Here is a 27,787-nt window from a genome sequence, read left to right as displayed (position 1 = left end):
AAACTGCTATTGTACAGCTAGCATATTCCATAAACTGGCTTATGTGTTCCTTTATGCTGGAATTGCTCAATTACAAGCTCTGCCTGTGAGTTTAATCATTCTTCTGTCAATTATAGTCAGAACACTTACACTAAGCCATAAATGTGCACCATCACAGTTTGTTTTTCAAATTAACCTGTGTGATTTATCTCAAATCCTTTCACGGGGAAGAGAACAAAAAGTGAATATATTATGATTAAAGTGTAGAGAAGTGTCACAGCGCAAGAAGCCGTGGTTCCAGCCAGACTTGCTCTGCTTTAGTAATTTGAGTTTAACTTTTACCAAACAGGGACAAAAATATCTTCAGATTCAGAATCACGCCAGAGCATGAACTAAATCAATCAACTAAAAATGATCAAAATGTTGTTTTTGTAAAGAGAGACACCACTATATGCAATTCATATATTTATTGCAGATTGTTTGTTCTTTCTTGATGGATAAAAGGCAACAAAAGATTTTAGATCACTTAAATGACAACTAATATCAATCTCATTCTTTATATTTTGCCTCTCACCGTATGTCTCAGTTCAAGTATGGCCCGAACAACGACTTCTGCAACACTGGCCGTTTGGGGAAGTCGTGGCCTAATGGTTAGAGGGTTGGACTCCCAATCGAAGGGTTGTGAGTTCTAGTCTCGGGCCGGATGGAATTGTGGGTGGGGGGAGTGCATGAACAGTTCTCTCTCCACCTTCAATACCACGACTTAGGTGTCCTTGAGCAAGGCATCGAACCCCCAACTGCTCCCCGGGCGCTGCAGCATAAATGGCTGCCCACTGCTCCGGGTGTGTGCTCACAGTGTGTGTGTGTGTGTTCACTGTTCTGTGTGTGTGCATTTCGGATGGGTTAAATGCAGAGCACAAATTCTGAGTATGGGACACCATACTTGGCTGAATGTCACTTCACTTTCACTTTTCACTTTCACTTTTCCCATTAATCTGGAGTCTGACAGTTTCTGGAAAGGGTCTGGCTGTGCATCACACCAGTTGTTGCCACAGTGATCACCTCATTGCCCGTAGAGGACAGTGTTTCCAGATGTGGATTGAGCTTTCCAGGCCATTCAATCCAAAATCTGACCAACTTCACCTGGAGCTGAAACTTGGTCGGTTAGGTCCTATCGATCAGTCTAGCGATGATGTGATTTTAAGACCATCACTGTTGTTTACAGTGCTATTTCAGTATCATTAACATACTATTTGGCATTCATTTTGTATCTTCTGTTTTCATTGTAATTTTTAAGTTTTAGTAATTCTGTTGTGTTTGTGTCATTTTATTTATTTTTATACATTTTTATTTAATTTTTAGTTATTTTATTACTTTAAACTACAAAAATAAATGAGAAATGCTGCCTTGGTAACTAACTGAAATAAACTGAATGTTTTTTTATTATTATTATTTGAGTTAATGAATATTTTATATTAAGTAACACAAGTTTTTTTATATATATATATATAGTTTTAGTTTATGATGATAACCCTGGTTATTTCTTGTTGTTTTTATTCCACAGGGAATGTTCCATCAATTTGCAATGTCACTCTGGTGATTGTTCCATTAGTGGAAGAATTCAAGAAATGTCGCTGGGACGCCAAGATTGTCGAACGAGTACAAAACCGAATCAAACTGTGTGTGCACTCCTTTCCAACTGCTTGAACGCCAGTCAAGTATGGACAGAGCTTGGCCTTTGCTGGAGTCACCAACACATGTAAGAGTTCCTGCAGACTGGACAAGAAGAAGTTTTGAGAAAGAGATGTAATCCACTTATATTCTTCTCTTTCTCGTAGTGTTGAGGTGCTTTGGCATTCCTGCTCGTCCAGGAACAAACAATGACACTGATGTGTCTATGACAATAGACATTTATCTTGATGAGAACTATGATCTGATTGATAACCTGAACCATGATTCAATCTGATAAGGTTTTGTATAAACCTCTTTCATTGTGTACAGTAACATCAGCATAGTGTCATGGGACAAGTACAAAAATAGAACAGTTTCTAAAACTGCTTATTATGAATATTTAAAAATGAATATTTTTTGCACACCTGTTATTAATAAATTATTACTGTTTATTACTAAACAGTTTATTAGTGCTTTGATGAGCACCACCTGTTGGTGAGAAATGTATATGCACTGAACGTACATTGAATATTTTATTTTTTTGCAGTTTTGATCTAAACTTTGCAGTGTTCCTGAAAAAGCATAAAGTGAAGAATCTCCATTGCAACATTTTCTTGTATGCATTATTATAAAGACCTGCTTTTCACTGGATTAGATAGTTTAAGCAGATTTAAGACATCTTCCTGCTTACACTACTTTGAATTAGTTAAAACTTACCGAAATATTTGCAGGCAGGTGGAAGCTATCTAATGAACAAACATAGTTTCTCTGTCTCCTCTATTTTGAATCTGTTCACAAAGATCATACTTCTAATCTTCTTCTTCTCTTCCATGTAGGAACTACCATGTGTGGAATGCGGCCTGGATGACTCGACCTGATCTGGTTTTGGAGGTTGGGAGGTGGTTGATTCCACTCCTCAGGAAACCAGTCTGGGCATCTTCCGTTGTGGCCTTGCCTCTGCTGCTGCGATCCGCAGCGGGCAGGTCTTCCTCAAGTATGACACACCCTTTATTTTTGCTGAGGTATGAAAATGATTTTTAATTTAGTCAGTAAGCATATACTGTTTTGAGGCAGTTATTCATGTAACTTGGATCTTTTTCTCAGTTTCTCTGTCTCACGTACACACCATGGATGTTAAAGGTTCTTCATGGAACCATCAATGCCAATAAAGAACCTTTATTTTTAAGAGTCCAGAGACTCAGTACACTGTGAACCTGACCGATACATTTATTCCTAAGTGTCCTGGCCCTTACAAACTTCTGGCTTTGCTTGATTTTCCTCAGCTGACTCAGGTGCATGTATTCCTAGACATTGCTGTCAAAGAAAAGTGTACAATCTCTCAAATAAGCGGAGGAGCAGAAAGCTTTCAGCATGCTTTTCACATGGATTGATTTTCAGAGTTAAAAAAGAGAACTTTAGATATGTAATCCATATAAAGGGTTAACCAAAGGGTGCATTTAATATTAGGAACTTGCTTTTATTATGATTTATGCCAGACATTGTTTTTATGGGGGTAATATTTTGGAATTATGTGATGAAATTGTAGTTGCACATATTTTAAGATAAAGTATTGAACTATTATAGTAATACACAACTTCAACTGCTTCATGTTGTTAGTCAACCTACCAAATAACAATATGTGGTTGTGTTCAATGATTTTTTTACTCCTTTTAGCTGCACTGATAATCTGTCCTCACTCTTGCATCAATAAAAGTTTTTCTCTTGCAGTACTATGAATCTGTGGATGAAATGATCATGAAATCAACAACAACTCTATGGTTCTAATTAGGCTGTTGAGCATTACAGTATAGATTCATGTTTATAAGGTTTGTAAGTTTTTGTAAGTTTAAGCAATGTTTAAACTTTATTTAGTAAGTTAGTTCTTTGAACGTTTAAAAGGTTGCTGAAAACACATCCTGACATGAATAATTACACTTCTTAACCCTGAGGAATGTGGCATAATATGGAGAGAAAACAGTAAAAAATACCTAACAGATGTGGAATATAATTGCTGGGTTAGTGGCTTTAAAATGCTAAAAATATTCAAAGTTTCCCATACGATAACAAACATAAAAATGAATAGTCTGTCCAAGATGTATTTTAAATATGTACTAAATATATGTTGTAAACTGTGAAGCTCAGTAAAATCTATTTTCAACTCGAATATCATATACCAATAGATTTAAAAATATATTTCAGGAATATACCTTTCCATTCTTTTGAGACAGGGATAGCTGCAGCCTTAAGCCATTGACATGTAGAAAGTTGAATCAGTACAACATACAACAGAAACTACCCCTAGCCCAGACCTAATCCTACTCCCACACCCTGACAGACAGCTTTGTCGACCAATCATGACCTTTCTCCATGCCCATTGCTCCAGCCTGCAATTAACCCTACTTAGGATCTTTCAGTAGCCTGCTTTAGCCTTTATTTATTATTGTGTGTAATAGGCAACAAACCTTAAAGGGACAGTACACCCAAAATGAAAATGTAATGTTTATCTGCTTACCCCAAGGGCATCCAAGATGTAGGTGACTGTCACAGCAAAAAGGGACGGAAGCAAATGCAAGTTCAATAAGTTTAATGAAATAAGATAACACAGAACATCAGAGAGTAAACAAGGTCACACTGTGAATACGGGGTAAGAACTCCGATAGCCAGGGATCAGGTCCAGAAACAGACAGCAGGAGAGCGTGACACAGGGACTGAGATGGTCCCACGGTGAAACAAGAGTGAGCGATCATTGGTCTTTAGTGACACAGGAAACTATGAAGGACGAAAAGACCAGGCACGCACACAGGAGACTGCAACAACGATCTGACAAACACAAGACGAAAGACAGGGCAATAAATAGTGAGCTGGAAATGAATCACAGCTGCCGCTGATGTCACAAATAGCGGTCAGGCCCACATAAAACAATCAGTGATAATGAGACAAACACCAGACCCTACCCACCCAAGATCAAAATGAGACAACGGTTCTTCCAGCCGTGACACTGTTTCTTCAGTAGAACACAAACCAAGATTTTTAACTCAAACCATTGCAGTATATCACTTATAGTATAATGTAATTGGATGGGAATCCTGGTTTAAACATACGATAAAACAAAACCAAAAAAAAACATGCCAAATTAAACCCTGCAGCTCGTGATGATACATTGATGTGTAAAGACACAAAACGATCGGTCTGTACAAGAAACTGAACAGTATTTTAATGGCTTTTTACCTCTGATTCAGACAATGTCCGAACTGTTAGAACTCTCCTGAGCACCACCTCCTGAGCTGTTCTCTCAAGCAGGAGCATGAGGTGTCTTCTTCTTCTTGCTTTATGGCGGATTGCAGACTTATAAGTGCATTACCACCCCATTCTTTCAATTGAACCATTGACACTCCTCCTATGGTCCACTTGAGGGACAGGTGCCGGTAACACACTTCTAAGTCTGCATTCCAACATAAAGCAAGAAGTTTGCGGATATGCTTGGTCCTGGCAGATTTTAGAGACTATCTATACCTGGACATACTGTTTTTCCGTGCAATTCTAAAAACTTCCATGTTAGTTTTTCTGCATTTGCGTTCAAGCGGGGAAGTCGTGGCCTAGTGGTTAGGGAGTTTGACTCCTAACCCTAGGGTTGTGGGTTTGACTCTCGGGCCAGCATTACCATGACAATACCCTTGAGCAGGGCACCGAACCCCCGGGTGATGAAGCATAAAAATGGCTGCCCACTGCTCCGGGTGTGTGTTCACTGCTATGTGTGTGCACTTTGGATGGGTTAATTGCAGAGCAAGAATTCTGAGTATGGGTCACCATACTTGGCTGAATGTCACTTCACTTCAAGATTCAGAGTATCTTTTGAGGATTTCCTGAGAGAATTTTTCAGTGTTTCTGTCTGCCGCAGCTTGGTGTTGCTAACCCTCATGTGCAAAATGCTCTTGCACCCTTCAGGATCAAGAGTTTCTGTGCAGAAACATAGAGAACACGTACAACCAGAAACCAGTGAGTGTGCACTTTAATGATGAAGTCTCTGACGATCACAGCATTGCGTTCCATCTCGTGGAGGAGAGCGAAATGGTTCTGGGTGGATATATCAAAAACCGGTGGCGGAGGTGGATATGTCCTCACCTGGGGCCTGCTTGCCGCTTCCGCTGGTGGTGCACCCAAGGTACGTGGTGGCCTGCAACGGAGTGAAGGAGACCTGGGTAGATTGCATCCTGGCTGCATAGGGCCTGTGCAGAGAAACACATGGAGTAAAGGTGGTGGGAGTGTTAGCAGCTCACTGTATACTTACCCCCGGACTTGTGAGCATCAGCCTGAGATGTTTCCAGTGGAACTCTCCGCTCAGCTGGGCCTGCTTCCCCAACAAGTCACAGATCTGCTTGAGATCAGGTTGAATTAATCTTACCCACAGCTAACAATTCTGGCATACTTCACTCCCAGATCATCGTTTTTCACCTCATGAATCTTTGAGGGGTGTGTGATATCAAAGTTTGTCCGAGCTGACATCTTTGGTGCTGATACAGCAACCAACTGCATTTTTCAACACCAGAATTCCCATCACATCTCTGCTGCCAGTAGACTATAATTGTTCTCCTAGAACACAATCAACAAAACTTATATAGCACTTGTGTTTACATGAGAGAGAAACATCAAAATGTTCATGGGGAGATATATTAAGGATCTGATGCACTTAAGCGAAAAACAAATGGAGAATCATGCTTCAGGAAGGTCTGTCCAATGCGGATATCAGAAACAACGCTGGGACCGCAGCTTAAGAAATGCTGAAGAAGAACTAAGAAATTATGAAAGACAGTGGTGTAGCATCTAGGTATCCCAGTGGAAATTTTAGTTGAACTTTTAGAATGGATAGAGCCCTGCAAAAAAATATAATATTTATATTATATTATATTATATTATATTATATTATATTATATTATATTATATTATATTATATTATATTATATTATATTATATTATATTATATTATATTATATTATATTATATTATTGTGTTTAGTTAAAGTGAAAATTCCACCTATTCCTCCATATTGATGGACTTGGTCTGCAGCATGTCAGATTAATTATGGGTAAGACTGACTAGAGCATTATAATAGTGGTCTGTAATACATAATAGAAATTATAAAATACCTTACAGTAGACAGAGCAACCCTGTTTATCAGAGTTTTGCATCTCCAAAATATTGGTTTCCATCCAATATCTTAATTAACTGTGTCACACCATCACACACTGATTTTACTGACTTAACTAGTATGGTTTGATAAACAGAATGGAATGGGAGATGCACATGTGTTACATTGTAATTGTAGTGGTTATACTGTTTATCAGTGACATTTCAAGGCTGACCGCACGGAGCCTGACATTTATTCCCATGAAAAATGGCACATGAACTTGAATCCCTTGACTTTTCTTAATTTTCTCTTGAAGTTTGAGTTGACAAGATAATTGTATGGAAAAAATCTACTAAAATGATTTCACACAAAGACATTTTAAGTAAATCCATTTTGACATGGATTGATTTTGAACTGGATTAAAGGATGGATTGATGGACGGTCGGTCGGACTCAATTAATACTGAATAAATGAATATTGTCCTTTTCATTGTTTTCTGTCAAGTTTGAACAGAATTACTAGACACACTGTAGTTATATCAATTTGATAAAGCCTTTGCAGAGTTATTATTCATTTAATAATGTGCTGAACCGTTGATTTATGGATGTATTTGGGTCATTTTAATTTAATTGGTCATATTAAAGGCTTTTTCTACTTATTTTCTCATACGCCTTCTGGGTGGAGGATAAGGTTCAGGTTGGGGTTGGTGAACAATTATATTGTAACTAAAAAATTAAATAAAATCATGACATACTTGAAAATGCTTTTTATAAAAAAAAGTTTATAAATTCAAAGGTGCATAATGATTTGAAGTTATGAAATCAGATTCCATACTTCCAAAAATTGTATTAAATTTAATTAAAGAATAAAACATGAAAATTAAATAAATACATTCTCTTGCATGATAATTTTCATATTCATTTTCTCTGCTTTCCAATTTTATGAGTCATTCTATTTAATAACTGACTAACAGTCATATATCAAAGAGTCATCCTTGTTCTGACAATCATGAGAATAAATGTAAGAGTAATAGACTCTTAACAATGCTGCAATTTACTTGCAGAGAATGTTAATGTATATAGCGATAATTAAAATGCAACATAAACATTAAGTAGTATATATATATATATATATATATATACTACTTAATGTTTATGTTGCATTTTAATTATCGCTATATACATTAACATTCTCTCAGAGATTGAGATATCAGAAACATTTTTTAAGCAACATGTGTCTATATATTTCTTAATGACCCTGTTTGTTAATCTCTGGTATAGATGTTAATCTAAAATTAAAGTTCAGAACAACTCAACTAAGATGTTAATTTGTCCCATTAATTCTCTAAAAGAAACAATTAAATGAATATGACTCAAAATCCTTTAATGGCTTTCTTAAGAGGACAACTATTCACACTTCAGCTATGAGCTGTGGATGGGGTGGAGATGGAGATGTAGTATAAATATCCCGTCTGCTGTAGAGACAAACTACAGAACGAGCCACAAGCTGGTTAAAGCAGGACTTACTGTTCACTTTCTGCAGCAGTTTTCAGTTCAGTTTCTCTTGAACAGACAAGGACAACATCCATGTAAGTAATCATCTCAGACATTGTTTGAAACTTTATTAAATTATTCATTTCTATTAGAAAGCTGACATCTAGAATTCATAGTTTTGTGGATCAAGAGTTGTTTAAAAAGTATTGTACTGGTATGAAATTTATATAGTTAAATTTTGGGGGAACAGCCTGATGTTTCATGTAAGGATATGTTTTTGCTGTCTAGTAATTACAGCTTAAAAAGAAACTGGAGATCTGATTTCTAAGAACAAAGAGAACTAATTTATGAATTATTAACCATCTACTGACCAATTACAGATCACACTCATGACTCTCATTTCTTTCTTTTTTGCCCAGCATGCCTTTTGTATACAACCCATACAAAAACCTCTGCAGCGTTGGCCGTTTCCCAGCCATTAAACTGCAGGAGTACAACTGGAGGAAACCAGCATACTACACAACGGTTCACACCAACCCTCGCGTTAACCCATGCACTATCCCTTATCATTACCCATATGTTAACCCTTGCACTGACCCATGCACTACCCCTTATGCCTACCCATATGTTAACCCTTGTGTTAACCCATGCACTACTCCATATGCTACTCCTTGCGCTACTTCATATGATTATCCTTGCGGTACTTCATATGATTATCCTTGCGGTACTTCATACGCTAATCCTTACGGTTTTGTTGCTCAATGCCATGATTATGACACAAAGGAAGTCGTCGTCAAGAATTATGTGGATGACTGTACAAGCACGCAAGTCTGTGGAGCAGAGAGTAAGAGTCTTCACATTTCCTTTATCTTTGTCCTGCAGTGTATGATGGGAAATGTGTTATTCTTACTCATAATAACTCAATGAATTATTTGTTTGATAACCAGTTACCTGTGTTCTGCTTTTATGTTTTCTCAGATGCTGTCCTCCGGGTGAGTAAAGTCGACCTTCTCAAGTGCAGGACCGGACTGAATCGTCAGGAGCATCACACACATTGTTTCCTTGATGACCATCTCATCGTCCGCAGAGGACAGAGTTTCAACATGTGGGTTGATCTGTGCCGTCCTTTCAATCCCAGTTGTGACAAGCTTCACCTGGAGCTCAAACTAGGTTAGTTTCTAAAAGATCCAAGACAACAGAGAATATACTGTATCTACATATGTAGAGGAGGAACATGTGAGGAGCTGAACCAGCATTTCTACCATCACTGGAATCTCTTGTTGTTTGGTATGTTTAACAGGTCATATCCCATCCATCCGGGACGGCACTTATGTGATCGTTCCAATTGTGGAAGAATTCAAGAAAGACTGCTGGGGGGCAAAGATTGTGGAACGAGCCCAAAACCGAATCAAACTGTGTGTGAACTCTGTTCCGACTGCTTGTGTTGGACGATACCAGCTCAGTGTCGTGACACACTGTCCAGGAGGAAGATTCACTTTACCTTATGTTCCTGAAAATGACATTTACATGCTGTTCAACCCCTGGTGTAAAGGTACGTGTTTTATTATACTTTAATATAACAACTGAAACCTAAATATGAAAATGTAATAAAATGAGGAAAGAAAACAAATGCTTTTCCGATTAAAGTCCATTGTTCTCTTCCTCAGATGACTGTGTGTACCTGAGTGATGAGGCGGAGAGAGCTGAGTATGTGCTGAATGACATGGGCAGAATCTACTACGGAACTAAGCAGCAGATTGGCTGCAAAACATGGAACTTTGGTCAAGTAAGAGCCAACATTTCATTAATATATTACGAAAGTTCAACGATGTTCATGATATGTTAGAGACTAAGGCACCGCTATGGTTTCTTGTTTTTCCTAACCTTCCATACTTGAGAAATAAAAGTTCACAATTTAGAATGAAGGTTTTTTTTTTACACAATATCTAATTTTCTTCCTCTGTGATTCTTAGTTTGAGAAGGGAATCTTGTCTGCGTGTATGTATGTGTTGGAGAAGAGCTGTACACCTTGCTCAGGGTGGGGAAGCCCCATTAACATTTCCAGAGTGGTTTCTAACATGGTGAGTCTTCATTTCCTTCTTATCAACACTTTTTTTATTCAGTATTTCTATAATATTTTCAGTTGTCTTTCCTTAACAGGTTATTGCCAGCAAAGGCAGTGGTGTGCTGGTGGGTAACTGGTCACACTGCTATGGAGATGGAACTGCTCCTACATCCTGGTGCAGCAGCAGTGCCATCCTGAAACAGTTCTACAAATGTGGAGGAACGCCAGTCAAGTATGGACAGAGCTTGGCCTTTGCTGGAGTCACCAACACACGTAAGAGTTCCTGCAGACTGGACAAGAAGAAGTTTTGAGAAAGTGATTACAGATGTAATTATTTTGTTGTTCTTCTCTTTCTCGTAGTGTTGAGGTGTTTGGGTGTTCCTGCTCGTCCAGTTTCAAACTTCTGTTCTGCTCATGACACTGATGTTCATTTGTCAACTGATGTCTACTTGGATGAGAAATTTCAGCTGATCGATCACATGAACCGTGATCCAATCTGGTAAGTATCATTACCATTTATAATGTCACCAAGAGTTCCTCTCAATGTCCATGAAGTGTTTCTAGATCTTTCTTCTTCTCTTCCATGTAGGAACTACCATGTGTGGAATGAGGCCTGGATGTCTCGGCCAGACCTGCCATCTGGTTTTGGAGGTTGGCAGGTGGTTGATTCCACTCCTCAACTGACCAGCCAGGGCTTCTTCCGCTGTGGTCCCACCTCTGTTGCTGCGATCCGCAGCGGGCAGGTCTTCCTGAAGCATGATGTGCCCTTCCTTTTTGCAGAAGTGCGTTATTTCCTTTAATTTACCATTGCATACAATTTACAAACAGCGATTATAACTTCTGATTCCTGTTGTGTCTCTAGGTGAACAATGATAAGGTTTACTGGCAGCGGAGATGTGACGGGACCTTTGGTGTTGTTCATATTGAGAAGGATGTAGTAGGTCACTGCATCAGTACCAAGGCTGTCGGCTCAGATCAACGTGTAGACATCACAAATTTCTACAAACACCCATATGGTAAAACCCACAAGCATTTCACTTAAAACATCTGCTTTAGCCCCTTAATACTTTGAACCATGGTGCTTACTGAAATTATGAAGTTTGGTGTTTCTCCTGCGATTGAACCATATGTCCGTTTTACTCTGTCTTTAATTGATCAGGTTCTTCTGAGAAGAGCACTGCTTTGGAAACAGCTCTTCGTCATGGCTTGAGAAGATGCACATACCCACTGCCCTGTCCTGAGGATGTTGTCTGTGAAGTCAGCCTGAAAGAGGATGGACTATGTGTGGGCAAGGATGCCTTGCTTTACATCAATCTTAAAAACAAATGCAGCTCACCTCGTAGCGTCACCCTCTACAGCCAGGCTGCAGCCACGTACTACACCGGAGTCAGGAAGACCTTCCTGAAGAGAGACCAGACATGCATCGAGCTCAAGCCCTCTGAATGTAAGAAATCATAAAGAGTTCAAAGATAAAGCTGAATGTGAGAAGTGATAAAGAGTTGCAATACATGATACCACCCAGTTGGCATTATGCAGCTTATGGGTAAAGAGACTTGTAATGAAAGCATGAGTATTCATTCAGTATTTGTCATTTTTGCTATAATAGGCAGAGCTCTGGAATGGACCCTGAGTTATGACGAGTATAAGGAACACCTGGTGGATCACACCTCACTGATGCTCAACCTCTTTGGACACGTGGCTCAGACGAAGCAGGTTCTGGCCACCCAGTACAACTTCAGACTGCGCACACCAGATCTTGTTGTCGCAGTGAGTTTAAAGTTAGAGTTTAACTGTTGAATCTTTTGATTGGTTGGAATTATTTAGTGTTAAATTGTGTCTTGTATGTGCTTCTTCTCAGCCTGTAAGTGATGCTGTCTTGGGTCAAGAAGTGCCAGTCAAAATCACTTTCCAGAATCCACTGCCTCGTGTCCTGAAGAACTCTGTATTCCGCTTTGTGGGACTTGGACAGCAGCATGCAAGAGTTGTCAACTATGGGTAAAATTGATTTAATTACTCAATAAAATAATTAATTATTTTTGCACTAATAATTAGTAATTATATAAATTATGATTGCTGAACATAATGGTAAATTCAATATATGTTGCTAAACAGTTTTTATGATTATTTAATAATAATAAAAAATAAATATATATAGTAATATAATCATCTTTCCTTCTTTCACAGTGACATTGCAGGGAATGCCACAGTGTGCCTGACAGAGAAGTTTATTCCCACGTGTCACGGCCCACAGAAACTTCTGGTCTCACTGGACTCTCCTCAGCTCACTCAGGTTCATGGATTCTCCAACATTGCTGTCAAACAGCATTGTTAAACCAATCAAACAACCAAAACAGAAGAAACGTCATGGCTCCACTGAATAGAAAACGTTCACACTGAATTGATTTGCAGTAGACAATTGCAGACAAATGCACTAATGCTTTATGCAAGACAATATTGTCTTTTCATCTTTTCTGTTTTTTTTTTTTTTTTGTTTTTTTTTTGTTTTTTTATAGTCTTTTGGAAATTGTCATTTATGAGTTTGAAAGCTTATAAATGTAATTCTGAATATTCATTTACATGTTTTTCCTCATTTAAAAGCTGAAGTAGTTGTATAATGGTGTTGGTTACTCTGTCCTGTGTAGCTCAAAAAAAATACAAATAAAAAGAATCCAGCATAATAAACTGTGTCAGTTTGTGATATTCAGAGGGATCTATTAAAATGACCCTTTACTCCTCTTGTCATGTTATGCTGTACATTATTGTCTTATATACTTTCATAACATAGAATTTAATACACAACTATCCAAACTTTTGCAGACTGCTTGTTTCTAAAACCTCAGAATATTAATATACTGTAGACCAGTGGTCAACAACCTGTCGATCGCAATCTTTATCACGGTGCCAGCTGCTGCCGACAATAACAGAAAAATAAGTACAAAAAAAATGTATCATATTTTCCCCATTTTTGTTCTGATTTTTTTGTACTTATTTTACTTGTTATTTCTGGGGAGTTGCTGGGACAGTGATAACAGTTGTTTACAGTCTGTAAACAGGTCATTTTAAAAGAGGCCTGTTTAGGCCAGGCACTGTTTACTATGGGAGAAATATAGGAACAAACCTTAAATACTGAATTTGGGGTGAGAGGACAGGTTATATGGATGCATGGGCGTAGAATACAGGGGGATATGGGGGATGAGTCCTCCCCACTTTTAATAAAACAAATTCAATCCCCCACACTCCGGAGGAGCAGGAGCCCACCATGGTGGAACAGAAGAGCACCACGACAGAACAGTCTGATCGGGAACCCACAGCAGAGATTGTCTAGAGTCTAGGAAAAACTGACACAGAAAACAGAAACCATATACAGTCTTAAGGACTGGGGCAGGGAACACAAGAAGTTCATCAGTATTTTCCATGGTGACAACTTATTTGTACCCTTTAAGCTCACCCCTGTTCCCATTAAGCTTTATTAAAAAATATTGGTTATTTTAAGGGAACTTTTTAAAGAATAATTGTATATATATATATATATATATACAATTATTCTTTAAAAAGTTCCCTTAAAATAACAGCATATATATATATATATATATATATATATATATATATATATATATATATATATATATATATATATATATATATATATATATATATATATATATATATATATATATATATATACACACATACAGTGCTTTAAGTGGCCGGTACGCACTGGTACCACCGACCATTTCCAAATATAGCTCTTGAGCTTACCGCCACCTCTCCATGTGCAAGAACATGCTTTTAGTGTACTGGTATGTTCATTTGGACATCTGTGTTAATAGAGGTTTTAATCAGAGGTGGAAAGAGTACTGAAAATTTGTACTCAAGTACAAGTACAAGTAGTTGCTAAAATAATACTCAATTACAAGTAAAAGTACTGGTGTTAAAAATCTACTTAAGTAAAAGTACAAAGTACCCCTCTCAAAAACTACTCGAGTACTAATTACTTTTTAGCCGGTGATATTTATTGAATTAACATCAAATCCATTGAATCAAATCAGAAATATGAATGGATCAAACACAGGCAATTTGTGTTTTATAGAAATAAACACGTATAAGCCCAGTAATGTGTTCTGAATGTTAAATGATTTTTAAACATGTATAAACAGTATGAACTTTTAACTGCAAACCAACAACTGGGCAAAGGCCTTAAAAACTCTAGGACATTTCACTTTCTGAACCTTTTGTTCAGTTTCAGCAGAAGCTGATTTTCAAAGTTCACAGAGTCTATCCGGCTTCGTTTGGATGTGAAAAGTAGACCTGCACAGCTAAAAAGCCGTTCACATGCAGCAGAGGCAGGCAGAGCTGTGTTTAACTTCAGAGACAGCTTCTTGATTGCTGGAAAGGAATGAAGCAGCTCCATGTTGTCCGAGGCACATGCAAGGTAACCATCAAGCTCAAATGGACTTGGCAACGTTTTGGAGAGTGGTCTGGAGAAGAAATCTTCATCATCAGATGACTCTCTTTGAAGTTCACCCTCATTCTTTGAAGTTTCAAGATGTTGTTTCAAGTATGTCAAGGCTGTAATTTGAAAAAAATTACTTAAATTTATGGGAGAATTTTTGTAAACCCACACTTAAAATTATCTAAATCACTTTTATACTTTAATAACAACATTTTAGGCCTGCCATGACAGATATGTTATAAAAGTATGCATGCTTATACAGGTGTGCAGTTAAAGACACAAATGAGATCATATAAATTTGAAATTACCAGCTTCTATAACATCTGCTCTGTCAGTCCAGGAGGTCTTGAACTTGGGTAAGAGGACTGCAGCAGCAGCCAATTCTGGATCCTCCATCATCTGTCCAAAACGCTTATGCAGGCCATTTTGCAGGGCTCTGATGAGTGGTGTGCAGGTCTTGCTTGATATCTCTAGTCTGTTGAGTTTGGATAGAAGCTGGTGGATTACTGGCAGCAGCCATCCCATGTAAACACTGGACTCTGACTGGAGGATGTTTGAAGCTTTCATCAGTGGCTTCATGGTGATGCTATACTCCCGGAGGAATGCAACTTCTGCAGGACTCAACCTGGAAGATAAAACATGTTTATAACAAACAACTAAGCCACATCATGACTATAGGGAAAGACTGCATTCATGGTAACTAATATTACTCACATTTTCACCTTGAGTTCGTCACATACACCCCTAATGGAATCTTCACCTTTCTCATCAATGATGCGTATAATTCTTTCAGTGGCAAGACAGGTGGAATTCCAACGTGTTGCATTGGGGCGAATGATCTGTAGCCCACACTTGTCCTCTACCACTTCACTAGCCAAATGAGATCGCCCAGTTTTGTTCCAAATGGCCTGGCATTTTGCAAATGTTGCACGAAAAAGCCTCTTGTAGGTGTCATTCATGGCCTCTGCAAGGGAAGCATCAGTTGTTGCCACAAGATTTAGCAAGTGACATGCACATCGTTGATGAGGGGGTAGTTGATATTCCATACCAGAGTCTTCATCAAGGATTGTACTTGCATCATGATACTCAATATGGTCACTTGCGTCAAGAGCATCCATGTCTTCTTCATCGTCATCTACCTCTGCATCTTTCTGCATTCCGAACACATGGAAAGTTTTGAGGAAGTTGGATCCACTATCGGTTGTGGTCCTTACTACTTTGTCTCTAATCTTGTATTGACAATGGACATCATCAAGAGCACCAGCAATCACGTCAAATGTGTGAGACCCCCTTAATCTTTTGCATGCTAGTGCTGCAGATCTTCTTTCTAAGGTCTCCTCATTAATCCAGTGGCAAGTTACACCAAGGTAACTTTTCTGATGAGCTGACCAACAATCTGTGGTGGTTGCAACAAATTTGGCTTTACCCAATTCTGCAATCAAAGTCTTCTTCATGTCGTCAGCAGCATCACAGATTCTGGTACGGACGGTGGATCTGGAGATGACTTTGGCTTGAGGTTGCAGTGTGGTAATTAATTCTTTGAAAGCTGGCTGTTCTACCACTGTAAATGGCTGTACACTTTCACATATAAAATTGATGATTAGCTTGTCAACAGTTGTTTGAGGGACACGTTTGCTTGCAGCTGCCAACATCACATCTGGTAACTTGGCTTGTTTACTTGATGAGAGCTTGTTTGGTGTGGCTGTGGTCTTACGTTGACTACGTGCTGCTGCTGTCACAATGTCATTGTACTGATCAATCTTTGATGGATGTTTCCTCTGAAAAGATAAAGGAAGTATACAAAGGAAATTATATTACTTCATATCATTTCTTCATATAATTTTTATGGGAATCAAGTTATAAAAATGGTCTATTATTATTATTATTATTATTATTATTAATGAATTATGATGCAACAGAAATAAGCTTGTTGGTTTTTTTTTAATTATAAACAATTTTTTTAAAATATTTATTTTACATTTTAAAAAAGCTGACTTGACAAGAAAGCTTTCCAAAAGTACCCTACAAATATTTCAAAAGTTATCAGCATTTAGCACTGACACATGCGCAATCTAGACAGGCTGTCAATCAGTGCAGTTACACTGTTATGCAAGTGGGTCGCGGCAAGAGACTGTTTTTATTAAAGAGTCATTATTAGACCGTTTATTATAAGCATAAAACACGGATTCAAAATGAATTAAACAATTTGTTGACAATAACATAAAATTTAACTTTGACCGCCACTTTAAAATGCTAAATCTTTTTTCACGGTCTATGTGCTCGTCACCTATAACGCTGAAGCTCATGTTTCAAGTGATGTTTTTAGTCAAATTATCGTGAGGTCTACCCAACATTAAAAACGAAAACAACTATCACATAAATATAGTTATAAGTCTTCTTACCATAATGTGTTTTTTGAGATTAGAGGCTGAAGTCTTGTAAGCTGAAATCACTGCAGATGGCAAACAAAGTTTGCATTGCATTTGCACGCTGTCTCCTTTCCTTCCTCTGTATGTGAACAGCTCCTCCAGGTGCGGCCATGGGCACTCGTCATCATCCGGTATTTCTTCGGAATTTTCAATGAATTCAGCGTCTCGAATTTCCATGTCCATAACGCCAACGATATACTTTCTTTGATAACACTAAAATACACCTTCACAGTGAAGGACGTGCGAGGACGAATGGATCTCCAAAAACCGGGCTTTTTTTCCCGGTCCAAATACAAGGGTTTTTATTGGCCCGCCCACGATCAGTTATTTCTGTTGGATATCCAAATACTGGTCAAATATTTGAATATTAATTTAATTCAAATTGTACAAGTACTTAGTAACGAATGTGATTTTTAAAGTAGCGAAGTACATTACTTAACTTAATTTGTACTTAAGTACAAGGAAAATTACAGACTTAAAAATATACTCATAAAAGTACAAGTACACCAAAAAACTACTTAATTACAGTAACGTGAGTAGTTGTAATTCGTTACTTCCACCTCTGGTTTTAATCCTTTGCCTGCGCTGCCGCTTTTCAGAGCACCCATCACAATGCATGCTTCCTCGTTCTTCCTAGTTCGGAGTATGGAGCGCGAATGATTTGAACCAGTTCGGGAGTTCGGAGCGGGTTCGCAAATCATTTGAGTCAGTTCGGGAGTTTGTAGCGGGTCTGCGAATCATTTGAGTCAGTTTGGAGATTGCGAATCATTTGAATCAGTTCGGGAGTTCGGAGCGGGATCGCGAATCACTTGAGTCAGTACGGGAGTTCGGAGCGTGTTCGCGAATCATTTGAGTCAGTTTGGGGATCGCACATCATTTGAATCAGTTCGGGAGTTCGTAGGTTCGGAGTGGCTTGATTCGCGGCTCATTTGAATCAATTCGAGAGTTCGGAGCGGGTTCGCGAATCATTTGATTCAGTTTGGGAGTTCGGAGCAGGATCGCGAATCATTTGAGTCAGTTTGGGAGTTCGGTGCGGGTTCGCGAATCATTGAGTCAATTTGGGTATCGCAAATCATTTGAATCAGTTCGGGAGTTCGAAGTGGCTTCGCGGATCATTTGAATCAATTCGAGAATTCGTAGGGGGTTTGCGAATCATTTGAGTCATTTTGGGAGTACGGAGCAGGATCGCGAATCATTTGAGTCAGTTCGGGAGTTCCAGCAAGTAATGCAAGCATGGGCGTAGGTTTAGGGGGGGACGCTAGGTACTAGTCCCTATCAATATTTTGAGATGACAAATTTGTCCCCACCACTATTTAACAAAAACTGCTATTTGGATCTTTGCACTGCTATTGCACTGGATCGATTCTAACGGCCAGGATGACGACAGTACAAGAAACGCTGTAATTTGATTGACGGCGGGGTATCTGACAGGCTATACGCGCGGACCGGGACTACTTTTGTGCTTGCACTAGCAGCGAGCGGGTGATGCGCGCGCGCTGTGTGTGTGTGTGTGTGTGTGTGTATGTGTGTGTGCGCGCGCGCATGTTGACGACGACGACAGTAGGTTACCAGGGCTGTCTCTCTGCCACATACAAAGGCCAGAGTAAAAACATTTTAATATTCCGTTTTTTTTTTTTGCCCCTTTTTTTACTTTGTAGATGCCTTATGCAAAAGGGACATAAGAAGCTTTTTCATAAAGCAGAGTCAGAGTAGTGTAAGTAAGCAAAATAACTAGCTAGCCACACAAATAAACTAGCAGTAGTGACTGACCAGGCTTTCAAATGCATATTCTACTGTGGAAAATAGTATTAACTGGTGATAGTATTACCCAGGATAATAGAATACTACGTTAGCAAGTAACTGAATGTCAATTAGCCTTATCCTTAACGTAGAATCTTGCAGTCAACATAAACGTGAGTCTACTCTAGGGTAAATAGTGTTTATAATAGAAAAAGTTTATTATATTTATTTATTTAGATTTGTTATGTTTGTATTTTTTTGTTAGTGTAAATAGTAATGTACATAATAATTTATGTTAATAAACGTTTGGTTGTTCAGCATTACACAGTCTCAGGTGTTTATTTATTTATTTATTTTTTTTGAGAGTGCATTTATGAGATTATACAGTTATACTAGCTCTTTAGGGGCAGTATACCGGATGGTATATCGGGGTCAGGGCACAATATAGCGAGATGAAGTAGATTCACTTCGGTATTGTGATATTCTGTATTGCCAACAGTCTGAAATAAAAAAGGAAATCATTAAATCACTGGTAACTTACAACAAAATAATTTGGGGGGGGGGGGGGGTAAAGAGAAGAGGTTAAAGAGAACTCACTGAGCTTAATTGGAATTATTAAAATGACAGGATTTTGCTAAATAAATAGTCTATGTCATGTATTAAGTTCATATATATTTTAAAAATGAACAACAAACAATATCTATGAAATTCTACTTTTTGTGCTGTGTGATTTTCATAGTATTGGACCTCTTAATTTCAACTTAAAATAATATGAAATATATATAAAAATGACAACAGTGTAAAATGACAGACCAGCAATAAACTGTCAATTTATAATATTACTGATGTAAAACCATCAGCAAGTAATGCCTGTGAAGGATCCTTAGATCCTCAAGTGCAAATTATGTGTTGTTTTTATTTTTATGGTTTCCCTTGTCCTTTTATAATCATTTATTCACATAGCATTTAATAATCATTAGTAATTCATAGGAGTAACTGAGGAAAATCTCATGGCCTGGGATTTCAGTTTTTGTAGAGCACCATGAAAACCAGAATAAGCATGTTACAGATGCAGCTCAACACAAACATGAAAAAAATGGAAATACAATGAATCCGAATTTCTCCCACTCCTCTTTGCGACACAACAGGTTGCTATAGTTTTAGGCCTACTTCTTGTCAATTGAATTCTCATTGCTCATTTTGTTTCTGGAGTCGCAAACTAGCCAGATCAGATTTGGCCAGACTCAAATACTATTTAAGTCTTTCTAAAAAAAGAAAGACTTAAAGGAAAACTCCACCGTTTTTTGAAATAGGGCTTATTCACATTATTTCCTACATTTAGATAGGTGGGCAAATGCATTTTTGTGTCAGTGCATGCATTGTTTCAGTTTGACTGGGTCGGCGTTAGCTTAGCTTAGCACAATGAATGGAATCCTTTGTTGCCAGCTAGCATGGCCTGAGTAAAAGTGATCAAAAAAAAAAAAAAAAAAACCACCTAATTACTTCTTGTGGCCTGCGTATTCACAACGAGTACAAATAGGGATCCAGATTAACACTAGGCGATTTCCTTGGCAGATATTGACTTGGGACTATATTATGGGGAAGCACAGGCGAAGCACTGCTACTTCGGCGCAGAGATATCACACAAAACATGAAATCCCACGACTTCCGTCAACATACCGGCGTGAATAGTAGCAGCCTGGCTATTTTCCTTACAGTACACGAATGGCGATGAACATGGCTGATTTTGAGAGAGACGAAGAGGGTGACTTCTCAGACAGTCAAGAACCAGAACCATACCTATTTGAACCAGAGTTTACAGAAGACGACCTGCGTGCTTTGAAAATAGAACGACAGGAGGAGGAGGTTGCGATCGCTCAACAGCCTGAGGACGTGAGGATGAGAGCCAACATGAACTGGTGGTGTGAATGTGGGGGAATATGCCAATCTATGCCGACGGAAATAGAGTGTCTTTGCTGTAGAGAGTGGGACATGTTTTTGCCATTGATGACCAGGCTCAACAAGTCAGATCAAGATGAGCGTGCCCGAAGTTGTGTCACATCTACAGAGGATTTCACGGCGCTGATCCATTCTGCAGTACTCGATTTTTTTTTCCGGTGTGACAAAGTGAACTGGAAAAAACGCCCCACGCCGAATGGACCAAATGGACAGCTGTCCACAGAGTAAGTGATTATTTTAATCATGACGCATGTATAGATCGACCCATATTATACCTGTATTCACATAGAGTTGATGTTTTCATGTGTTGCGTGATATCTCTGCGCCGAAGTAGCAGTGCTTCGCCTGTGCTTCCCCATAATATAGTCCCAAGTCAATATCTGCCTAGGAAATTGCCTAGTGTTAATCTGGATCGCTATTTGTACTCGTTGTGAATACGCAGGCCACAAGAAGTAATTAGGTGGGTTTTTTTTATTTTTTGATCACTTTTACTCAGGCCATGCTAGCTGGCAACAAAGGATTCCATTCATTGTGCTAAGCTAAGCTAACGCCGACCCGGTCAAACTAAAACAATGCATGCACTGACACAAAAATGCATTTGCCCACCTATCTAAATGTAGGAAATAATGTGAATAAGCCCTATTTCAAAAAACGGTGGAGTTTTCCTTTAAATAGTATTTTCTTGTCAAACATAGTAATCTTTATAATGTGAAAGGATTTTTATACAGAAAAAAATAGTTGTTGAAATAATTATTACTCAGAAATTGCTTGTAAATTTGACTAATAATTACAAAGAAACGTGAAGTAAATTAATTTTAAGGGGTATTTAATATATATATATATATATATATATATATATATATATATATTTATTTATTTATTTATTATTATTATTATTATTTTCTTGTGAACTGTATCCCTTTAATTTTCTCGTGCGTGATCCGACATAACAAAAGTTGTTCTGTACATTACATAACTGTGCCAACAGGTGGCAATACAGAATTGAATACAACTGATGGGGTGTTGCAGTATAGGTTTTCCACTTTACTGTACGTGTTTGGGACAGAATAACGACCTTCTTCATGTTGTGCAGTATTGTTCATTATTAATGTTTGGTGTAAACTTGCCTTAACCAAATGAATATATATATATGAATTCTTGATGATACTGACCTTGTAGAGCACAGTGGTGATTAGAAAAGCACATAAATTGACCAATGCAGACGACCAAAATCTGAAATGAGCTGCAGTTTCATGAACTATGTTAATAGATCAACCAAGTACAATAACTGTAAGTTATACGAACGTGTCAAGTCAATGTATTAAAAAAAGCATATTGATTTTCTGAGTGCTGTGAATAAGAAAATCATCCCTCAGACTCTTTTCACAGAGGAAGCTGAAGTGGCTTTGTGGTCTTTACACTTGACGTTACTGCTCTACTTTAATGACAGACCAGACACCTGTTTTTTTTTTTTTTTTTCATGAGCAAAAAGCCCAAATAACATAAACTGTGTCACCTCTTCTATGATTTAATGACAACACATTTGTTGGTGGGCTTCTTTCATTACATACTTTGTTATTTTTTTATATGCAAAAACTTTAAAACTTCAGCAAACACAAAAGGGAAGAAGAACACCGGTTATAATTTAGAACATGATATTCAACTGAATGCTTTTGAATTTTAGTATTCTCTACTATAGTTTTATAAGAGAGTCACTTGTGCTCACATTTTCCAGTAGGCTAAACAGCTACGAATTTTACGAATTTAATAATTTTATCAAAATCATTGTCACTTGATTTGTAACTTCATTTGCTATAATGGGGGGAAATTACACGTAGAAGCAGGAAATAATTTACAACTTTCAAAATCATACAAAAATAGTTACATATGTACTCTCGCTTTACAGTCGCTTTGCCTTGATATGAATTGAGAAGTTTATTTATTGCACTCTGATAAATACGCTCTAAAAAGAGATTCTTGAGCTGAGAGATAACAGGAAATCTATTTAATGTGTATGTGCAAGACCAGTGTGAGAAAAATAAATTTTATTTTAGCTTCCTAGACATCCATCTTTGCAAAAGTAGGCTACATCTTTAAATGGACATACAGTATATGTTGAATATATGACTGGATGTGATCAAAACATCTGTCAACACATTTTTAACCAGTATTTCATATCCTTCTTAAAATGTCTATGAATGTGATCCTATAACTGGTATCATACCAATCATGCCTCTTTTTATTTTTCTAAACAAAATATGGAAGTGTGAACACCTCTGTTAATTCGATATGTCTCTCCTTTTCTCCACTGAGCAAGGAAGTGAAAGATATTGAATTTATGATAGTGTTTTCATTTATTACTTAGGCTTCTGCATAAAATACCCAGCCACAAAAACTCTAAAGCTATCTAATGACTTGGCTACTTTTGGCCTCCATAAACATAATTGCTTTTACTTAAATGGACATGTCCCTAAACTCAAATGTTATACCTTCCACATGAAAGACCATTTAGATATGGATAATATTACAGGTTATCTACAGTGCGCAGGTGAATTTACATTTCTTTTCTCCATGTCAGACTCATTGATACAAGGGTGATGAATGCTGTTGTCTTTTTCCATTTTTCTTGTGGCGCTTTATAATTGATTTAAAGATGGCATTGCTTAATTTAAAGTCTTTAGTATTTATGATGTTGTTTTTTGTGATGTAACGGTTAATACCCATTTTGATCAACATTTTCCACTTTTTATGTCACTTCTAGCGAGAAATTAATATTTCTACAATGATGTCCACTTAGTTATCACCAAAGCTCTCTATATTTTGCTGTAGATCATTAAACCATTACTCTACCTCAGAAGCCTGTCCAAATGTCCTGTTCATGAGGTGCCTTCATGCAGAAACACTGGCTGCAAAGTAATTGCCTGATACCGCAGCGAGGCAGCAAGTCAGCTGCCTACGTTTTTGGATGCGGCCATTGTCTCTTTAAGACAAGTCATGTGACTTGGCGGCCATCTTTGAAACGCCTCTCAGGCATCCAAGTGCAGCTCCTATCTTTTTGAATGGGGGAATATAAAATTCTCCAAAACTGTTCACTAAGCTTATGATTAAATTTCAAATTCGAAATCAGCAATTAAACCTTACATCATAAATGTTGTTACTTTTGCTCAAATAGCATTATAAAAAGCTTATTTCTCAGGATAGATGAGCCAGTGTGCATGCGCACACTTTTATGTGATGAAAGTCAAGTTGAAGTCGACTAGTCGCTAATGTCATCATTAATGAACAAATAAGTCTTGAGCTGTGAAAAACACCCGATTGCGTGTGTGAATTATTTCTACATGGTAGTGTCTCTCTAAGTGACCTCGTGGGATTAAGTTATAAACAAACATATGCTTGAACTTTTTTAGTTTCTAAGCTATTTTATTGAGAAATCCCAGAACAGCGTTGACAGTGAATGATTCTGTGCGCAATCGATCTGCACATGACGTATGAGCTACTGTTACTCTTTGTGTGTGCGTTACCGTGCAGCAGCGCATTCGATTAGAACTGCATTTAACTTACCTCTACAATAAGCTGTTTAGAATGTGCATTCTCCCGTTCAGTTTCAAGCATCCAGTAATATAATCACACATGTCTTGTGGACCTTTCGGAGTATACATTTATTTGTCATTTTAACTGTTTGGAAACGGTGCGTAAATGTGGAAGTCCTTCAAACATGTATTATCCTTTTGCGCCCTCTATAAGATTTTGGAGCAAGAGCAAATGCCATTGAAGAGTGAACAAGAATTATTTCCAAGTTTGAAGAATATTTCAATAAACTTTTTTTCACTATAAAATACCTTTTATGCAATGGAAAGGTTCCATGGATGTTAAAGGTTCTTCATGGAACCATAGATGCCAAAAAGTACCTTTATTTTTAAGAGAGTGTAGCTGCATAAACTGGAGTCATATTTTATGCTCATGCAGTATTTTACTTTTACTCTGCATTATCCATTTAATAAATTGTACAAACAGTGACATAAACATAAAAAGTCATAATATACAGTAAAAGATAGAAGAATAGATATATTTTAAATTCATATTGGAAAATTTCCTGCATTACTAATGGCATATTTGTTGGTGGGGTTCTTTCATTACTTACTTTCAGTTATATTTGTATTTACAAAATATTGAGAACTTCAACCACAAAAAGTAAGAACACCGGTTATAATTTAGAACATAATTTTCTCACAACTGAATGTTTTTGCTGCTTGATAGAGAAAGGAATTATCCTGTAAAATGTTATGCATTATTATACATTTTAATCACGCAGATCTAACAGTTGTATATATTGGCAGAAGCTTTGAAATGGCGCAAAAAAGTTATATAACAAATAATCAGCTTCATCATATGAATAATAATAATAATAAAATAGCAGCAGCAGCATCTCTATATGATTCACACTGTATTTTAAAATTAGTTCATTGCAGTTCATTGCAATCAGTAAAAGTACTTGAGTTTTCTGTTAATACATTGAACCCTGTGACTGATTTTTTGCCAATCTGGTTTGACTGGAATTGAGGTTTTTTTTTTTAAAGATCTTCACCAGAATCATTTTTAGATGATTCCTGAACTTTACTCCAACAAAAACGTAAAACACAGGGTTCAAGCAACAGTGTGTAAAAGCTAACATTCGGCAAGCATAATATGCATAATCTAGACCAATGCTCACGTCACAGTCTGTGAATGGATGGACGTTCAAAGATTTTAGGAACATGACAATGTTATATGGAGCCCAACCAATAAAAAACACCAGTGCAATGCAGAATATTAGTCTAACAGTCTTGTGTCTCTTATTAGTCCGTGATTTGGTGATTGTCTGAAGCATTCTGCCATAGCAATAACCCATGATTACAAATGCAAAGAGGAAAAAAGCATTTTGAAAATAAACAATGCCATATTTCCACTTATCACTGCCATATTCACAGTACAGATTTTCAGACTCTCTCATGACTTCGCTTTGAAGTGAACTAAGCAGTGCAATAATTCCACTCAGGATCCAAACGATAAAAGGAGAGACTGAAAGGCCTCTGCATCTCTCCCAGTCAGACAGAGGATGAACCACTGCCATGTAACGCTGAACAGTCATTAGAGTCAAAAACAACACGCTGCTGTAAAAGCCGAGGTAGAACAGAAACTTCACAGCTTTACAGCCAGCGTCTCCAAATGTCCAGCCCCAGATGTAGTACGAGGCCCAAAACGGTAGTCCAAAAGTGAACAGCAGATCTGACAGAGCTACATTAAGGATGAAGACGTTGGTCAGGCATCTGAGGCTCTCGTAGAGTGCAAGGATGACCAGAACGAGGATGTTACCGATGCAGCTCAACACAACCACTGCTGTGAAAAAGATCGGAATAACAATGGATCCGACTTTCACCACCTCCTCTTTGTGACACATCTCATCTTCATAGAATGGGCTATATTCATATGATGCAGTCTCATTAGTCATGTTGCTCCGTAACAGCAAACTATTTCAGTCAGAGCAGATCTGGTTTGTTTCTTTATAACCTATCGACGTTTGATGTGGAGAATCAACTCAAACGTCGATAAAATCTGCCTTTTCATTAAGACAAAACAAGAAAGAGAAAAAAAGTTAAATTAATCAATTTATCTACATTTATTCCAGTTTAAAAATACCAAATTAGTTCATTTATTATTTAGTTCTTACCTGTTGCTTTTCTCTGTCAGTTTGCAAGACAATAAACTCTCTTCAGAATCAAAATAATCTGAAATGAAATATATAAGACTTTTTGAGCTGACCTTGTTGAACAGACAGACGATCAGATATGTGGTAGAGGTGTGTGTTTTCTGTTTTCACTATTTATATACTTGAAGAGGAGATTGTTCTTCCTCTTTTTTTTTTCAACAAACCTACCTACATGTACGCATGATGAACATTGACACAAAAAACCTTTCGGTGGGGTTTGGGTGTTTTACCATGATATTACTGTGCTTGATTGGCCAGCAAACTCACCTGACCTGATAATCTATGGGGTATTGTGATGAGGTAGATAAGTAACATCTGTCAAACAGAGGAGTTGAAGGCTGCTATTAAAGCAACCTGGACTTCAGTAACGCATCAGCTGTGCCAAAGGCTGATCGCCTCCATGCCACGCCACACTGAAGCAGTAATTCATGCAAAAGGAACCCCAACCAAGTATTGAGTTCAAACCTGCTTTGGAGGTCTTAAACATTTTTTGTAAATCATTTTTTGATTGATCTTTGAGAGAATATTCAACATTTTGAGATAATGTAAATTACAAAAAATAAAGAACTTTTCCATGATATTAAATTTTTTTTTAGATGCACTTGTAAAATTACAAATTTAATTTATGCATTTAGCAGACACTTTTATCCAAAGCGACTTAGAGTGCATTCAGGCTAACAATATTTACCTATCATGTGTTCCCGGGGAATCAAACCCCCAGTCTTGCACTTGCTAATGAAATGCTCTACCTGTCATGACCTAGGTCTGAGTTGCTGTGTTTTTGTCTTGTTGTCTGTGTGCCTAGTCTCTGAACACATGGGTTTTGTTTTGACAGCTCATGTGTTTCTTCCCCCTCCCACTCGTTATCATTAATACTCTGTGTTCTGTCACACCTGTAGCCACTCTTTCCTCATTAGCTCTCCTCTATTTTAGTTCCTCTCGTGCTCTGTATTTTGTCAGACTGTCGTAAGTTGTTTAATGTTTGTCTGGAACCGTATCCTGTCAGACTTGACTGGTTCTGCTTCCAGCCCTGGCATCTCTTTTCTGTTGGGACCCCCAAGACCTGACTCCAGCCCATCTCTGCACTCTATGGTCTCATTTGGGGAGTTTGGTGGGCCTTCGACGCT

At 37.7% G+C, this 27,787-nt stretch overlaps 3 protein-coding genes across 3 annotated transcripts; 1 reads left to right on the top strand and 2 right to left on the bottom strand.

Moving 5' to 3' along the window:
- Positions 1-8,649: 8,649 nt before the first annotated feature.
- Positions 8,650-12,097, top strand: LOC113065298 (protein-glutamine gamma-glutamyltransferase K-like; the record flags this gene model as incomplete). Its single annotated transcript, XM_026236534.1, has 11 exons — positions 8,650-9,112; positions 9,247-9,438; positions 9,569-9,820; positions 9,936-10,054; positions 10,242-10,349; positions 10,429-10,606; positions 10,694-10,832; positions 10,923-11,115; positions 11,196-11,349; positions 11,493-11,777; positions 11,940-12,097. Coding segments are annotated over exons 1-11 (2,202 nt in total), but the record flags the coding sequence as incomplete, so codon positions are not given.
- A 2,082-nt stretch (positions 12,098-14,179) lies between these two features.
- On the bottom strand, positions 14,180-17,401 carry LOC113065358 (uncharacterized). The gene is made up of 4 exons (XM_026236582.1): positions 17,189-17,401; positions 15,501-16,564; positions 15,095-15,411; positions 14,180-14,902 (listed from the first exon to the last, which is right to left on the bottom strand). The coding sequence occupies exons 1-4, from the start codon at positions 17,396-17,398 to the stop codon at positions 14,550-14,552; spliced, it is 1,944 nt and encodes a 647-aa protein (XP_026092367.1). The 5' UTR covers positions 17,399-17,401; the 3' UTR covers positions 14,180-14,549.
- Positions 17,402-24,794: 7,393 nt separating this feature from the next.
- On the bottom strand, positions 24,795-26,509 carry LOC113065357 (chemokine XC receptor 1-like). Its single transcript, XM_026236580.1, has 2 exons — positions 25,626-26,509; positions 24,795-25,185 (listed from the first exon to the last, which is right to left on the bottom strand). The coding sequence occupies exons 1-2, from the start codon at positions 26,400-26,402 to the stop codon at positions 25,126-25,128; spliced, it is 837 nt and encodes a 278-aa protein (XP_026092365.1). The 5' UTR covers positions 26,403-26,509; the 3' UTR covers positions 24,795-25,125.
- Between the last annotated feature and the right edge of the window lie 1,278 nt (positions 26,510-27,787).

Source organism: Carassius auratus, chromosome 48 (assembly GCF_003368295.1).
Source record: "Carassius auratus strain Wakin chromosome 48, ASM336829v1, whole genome shotgun sequence".
NCBI classification, from domain to species: Eukaryota; Metazoa; Chordata; class Actinopteri; order Cypriniformes; family Cyprinidae; genus Carassius; species Carassius auratus.
The sequence above is the reverse complement of the archived record's forward strand: the minus strand, read 5'-3'. Positions and strand labels throughout refer to the sequence as shown.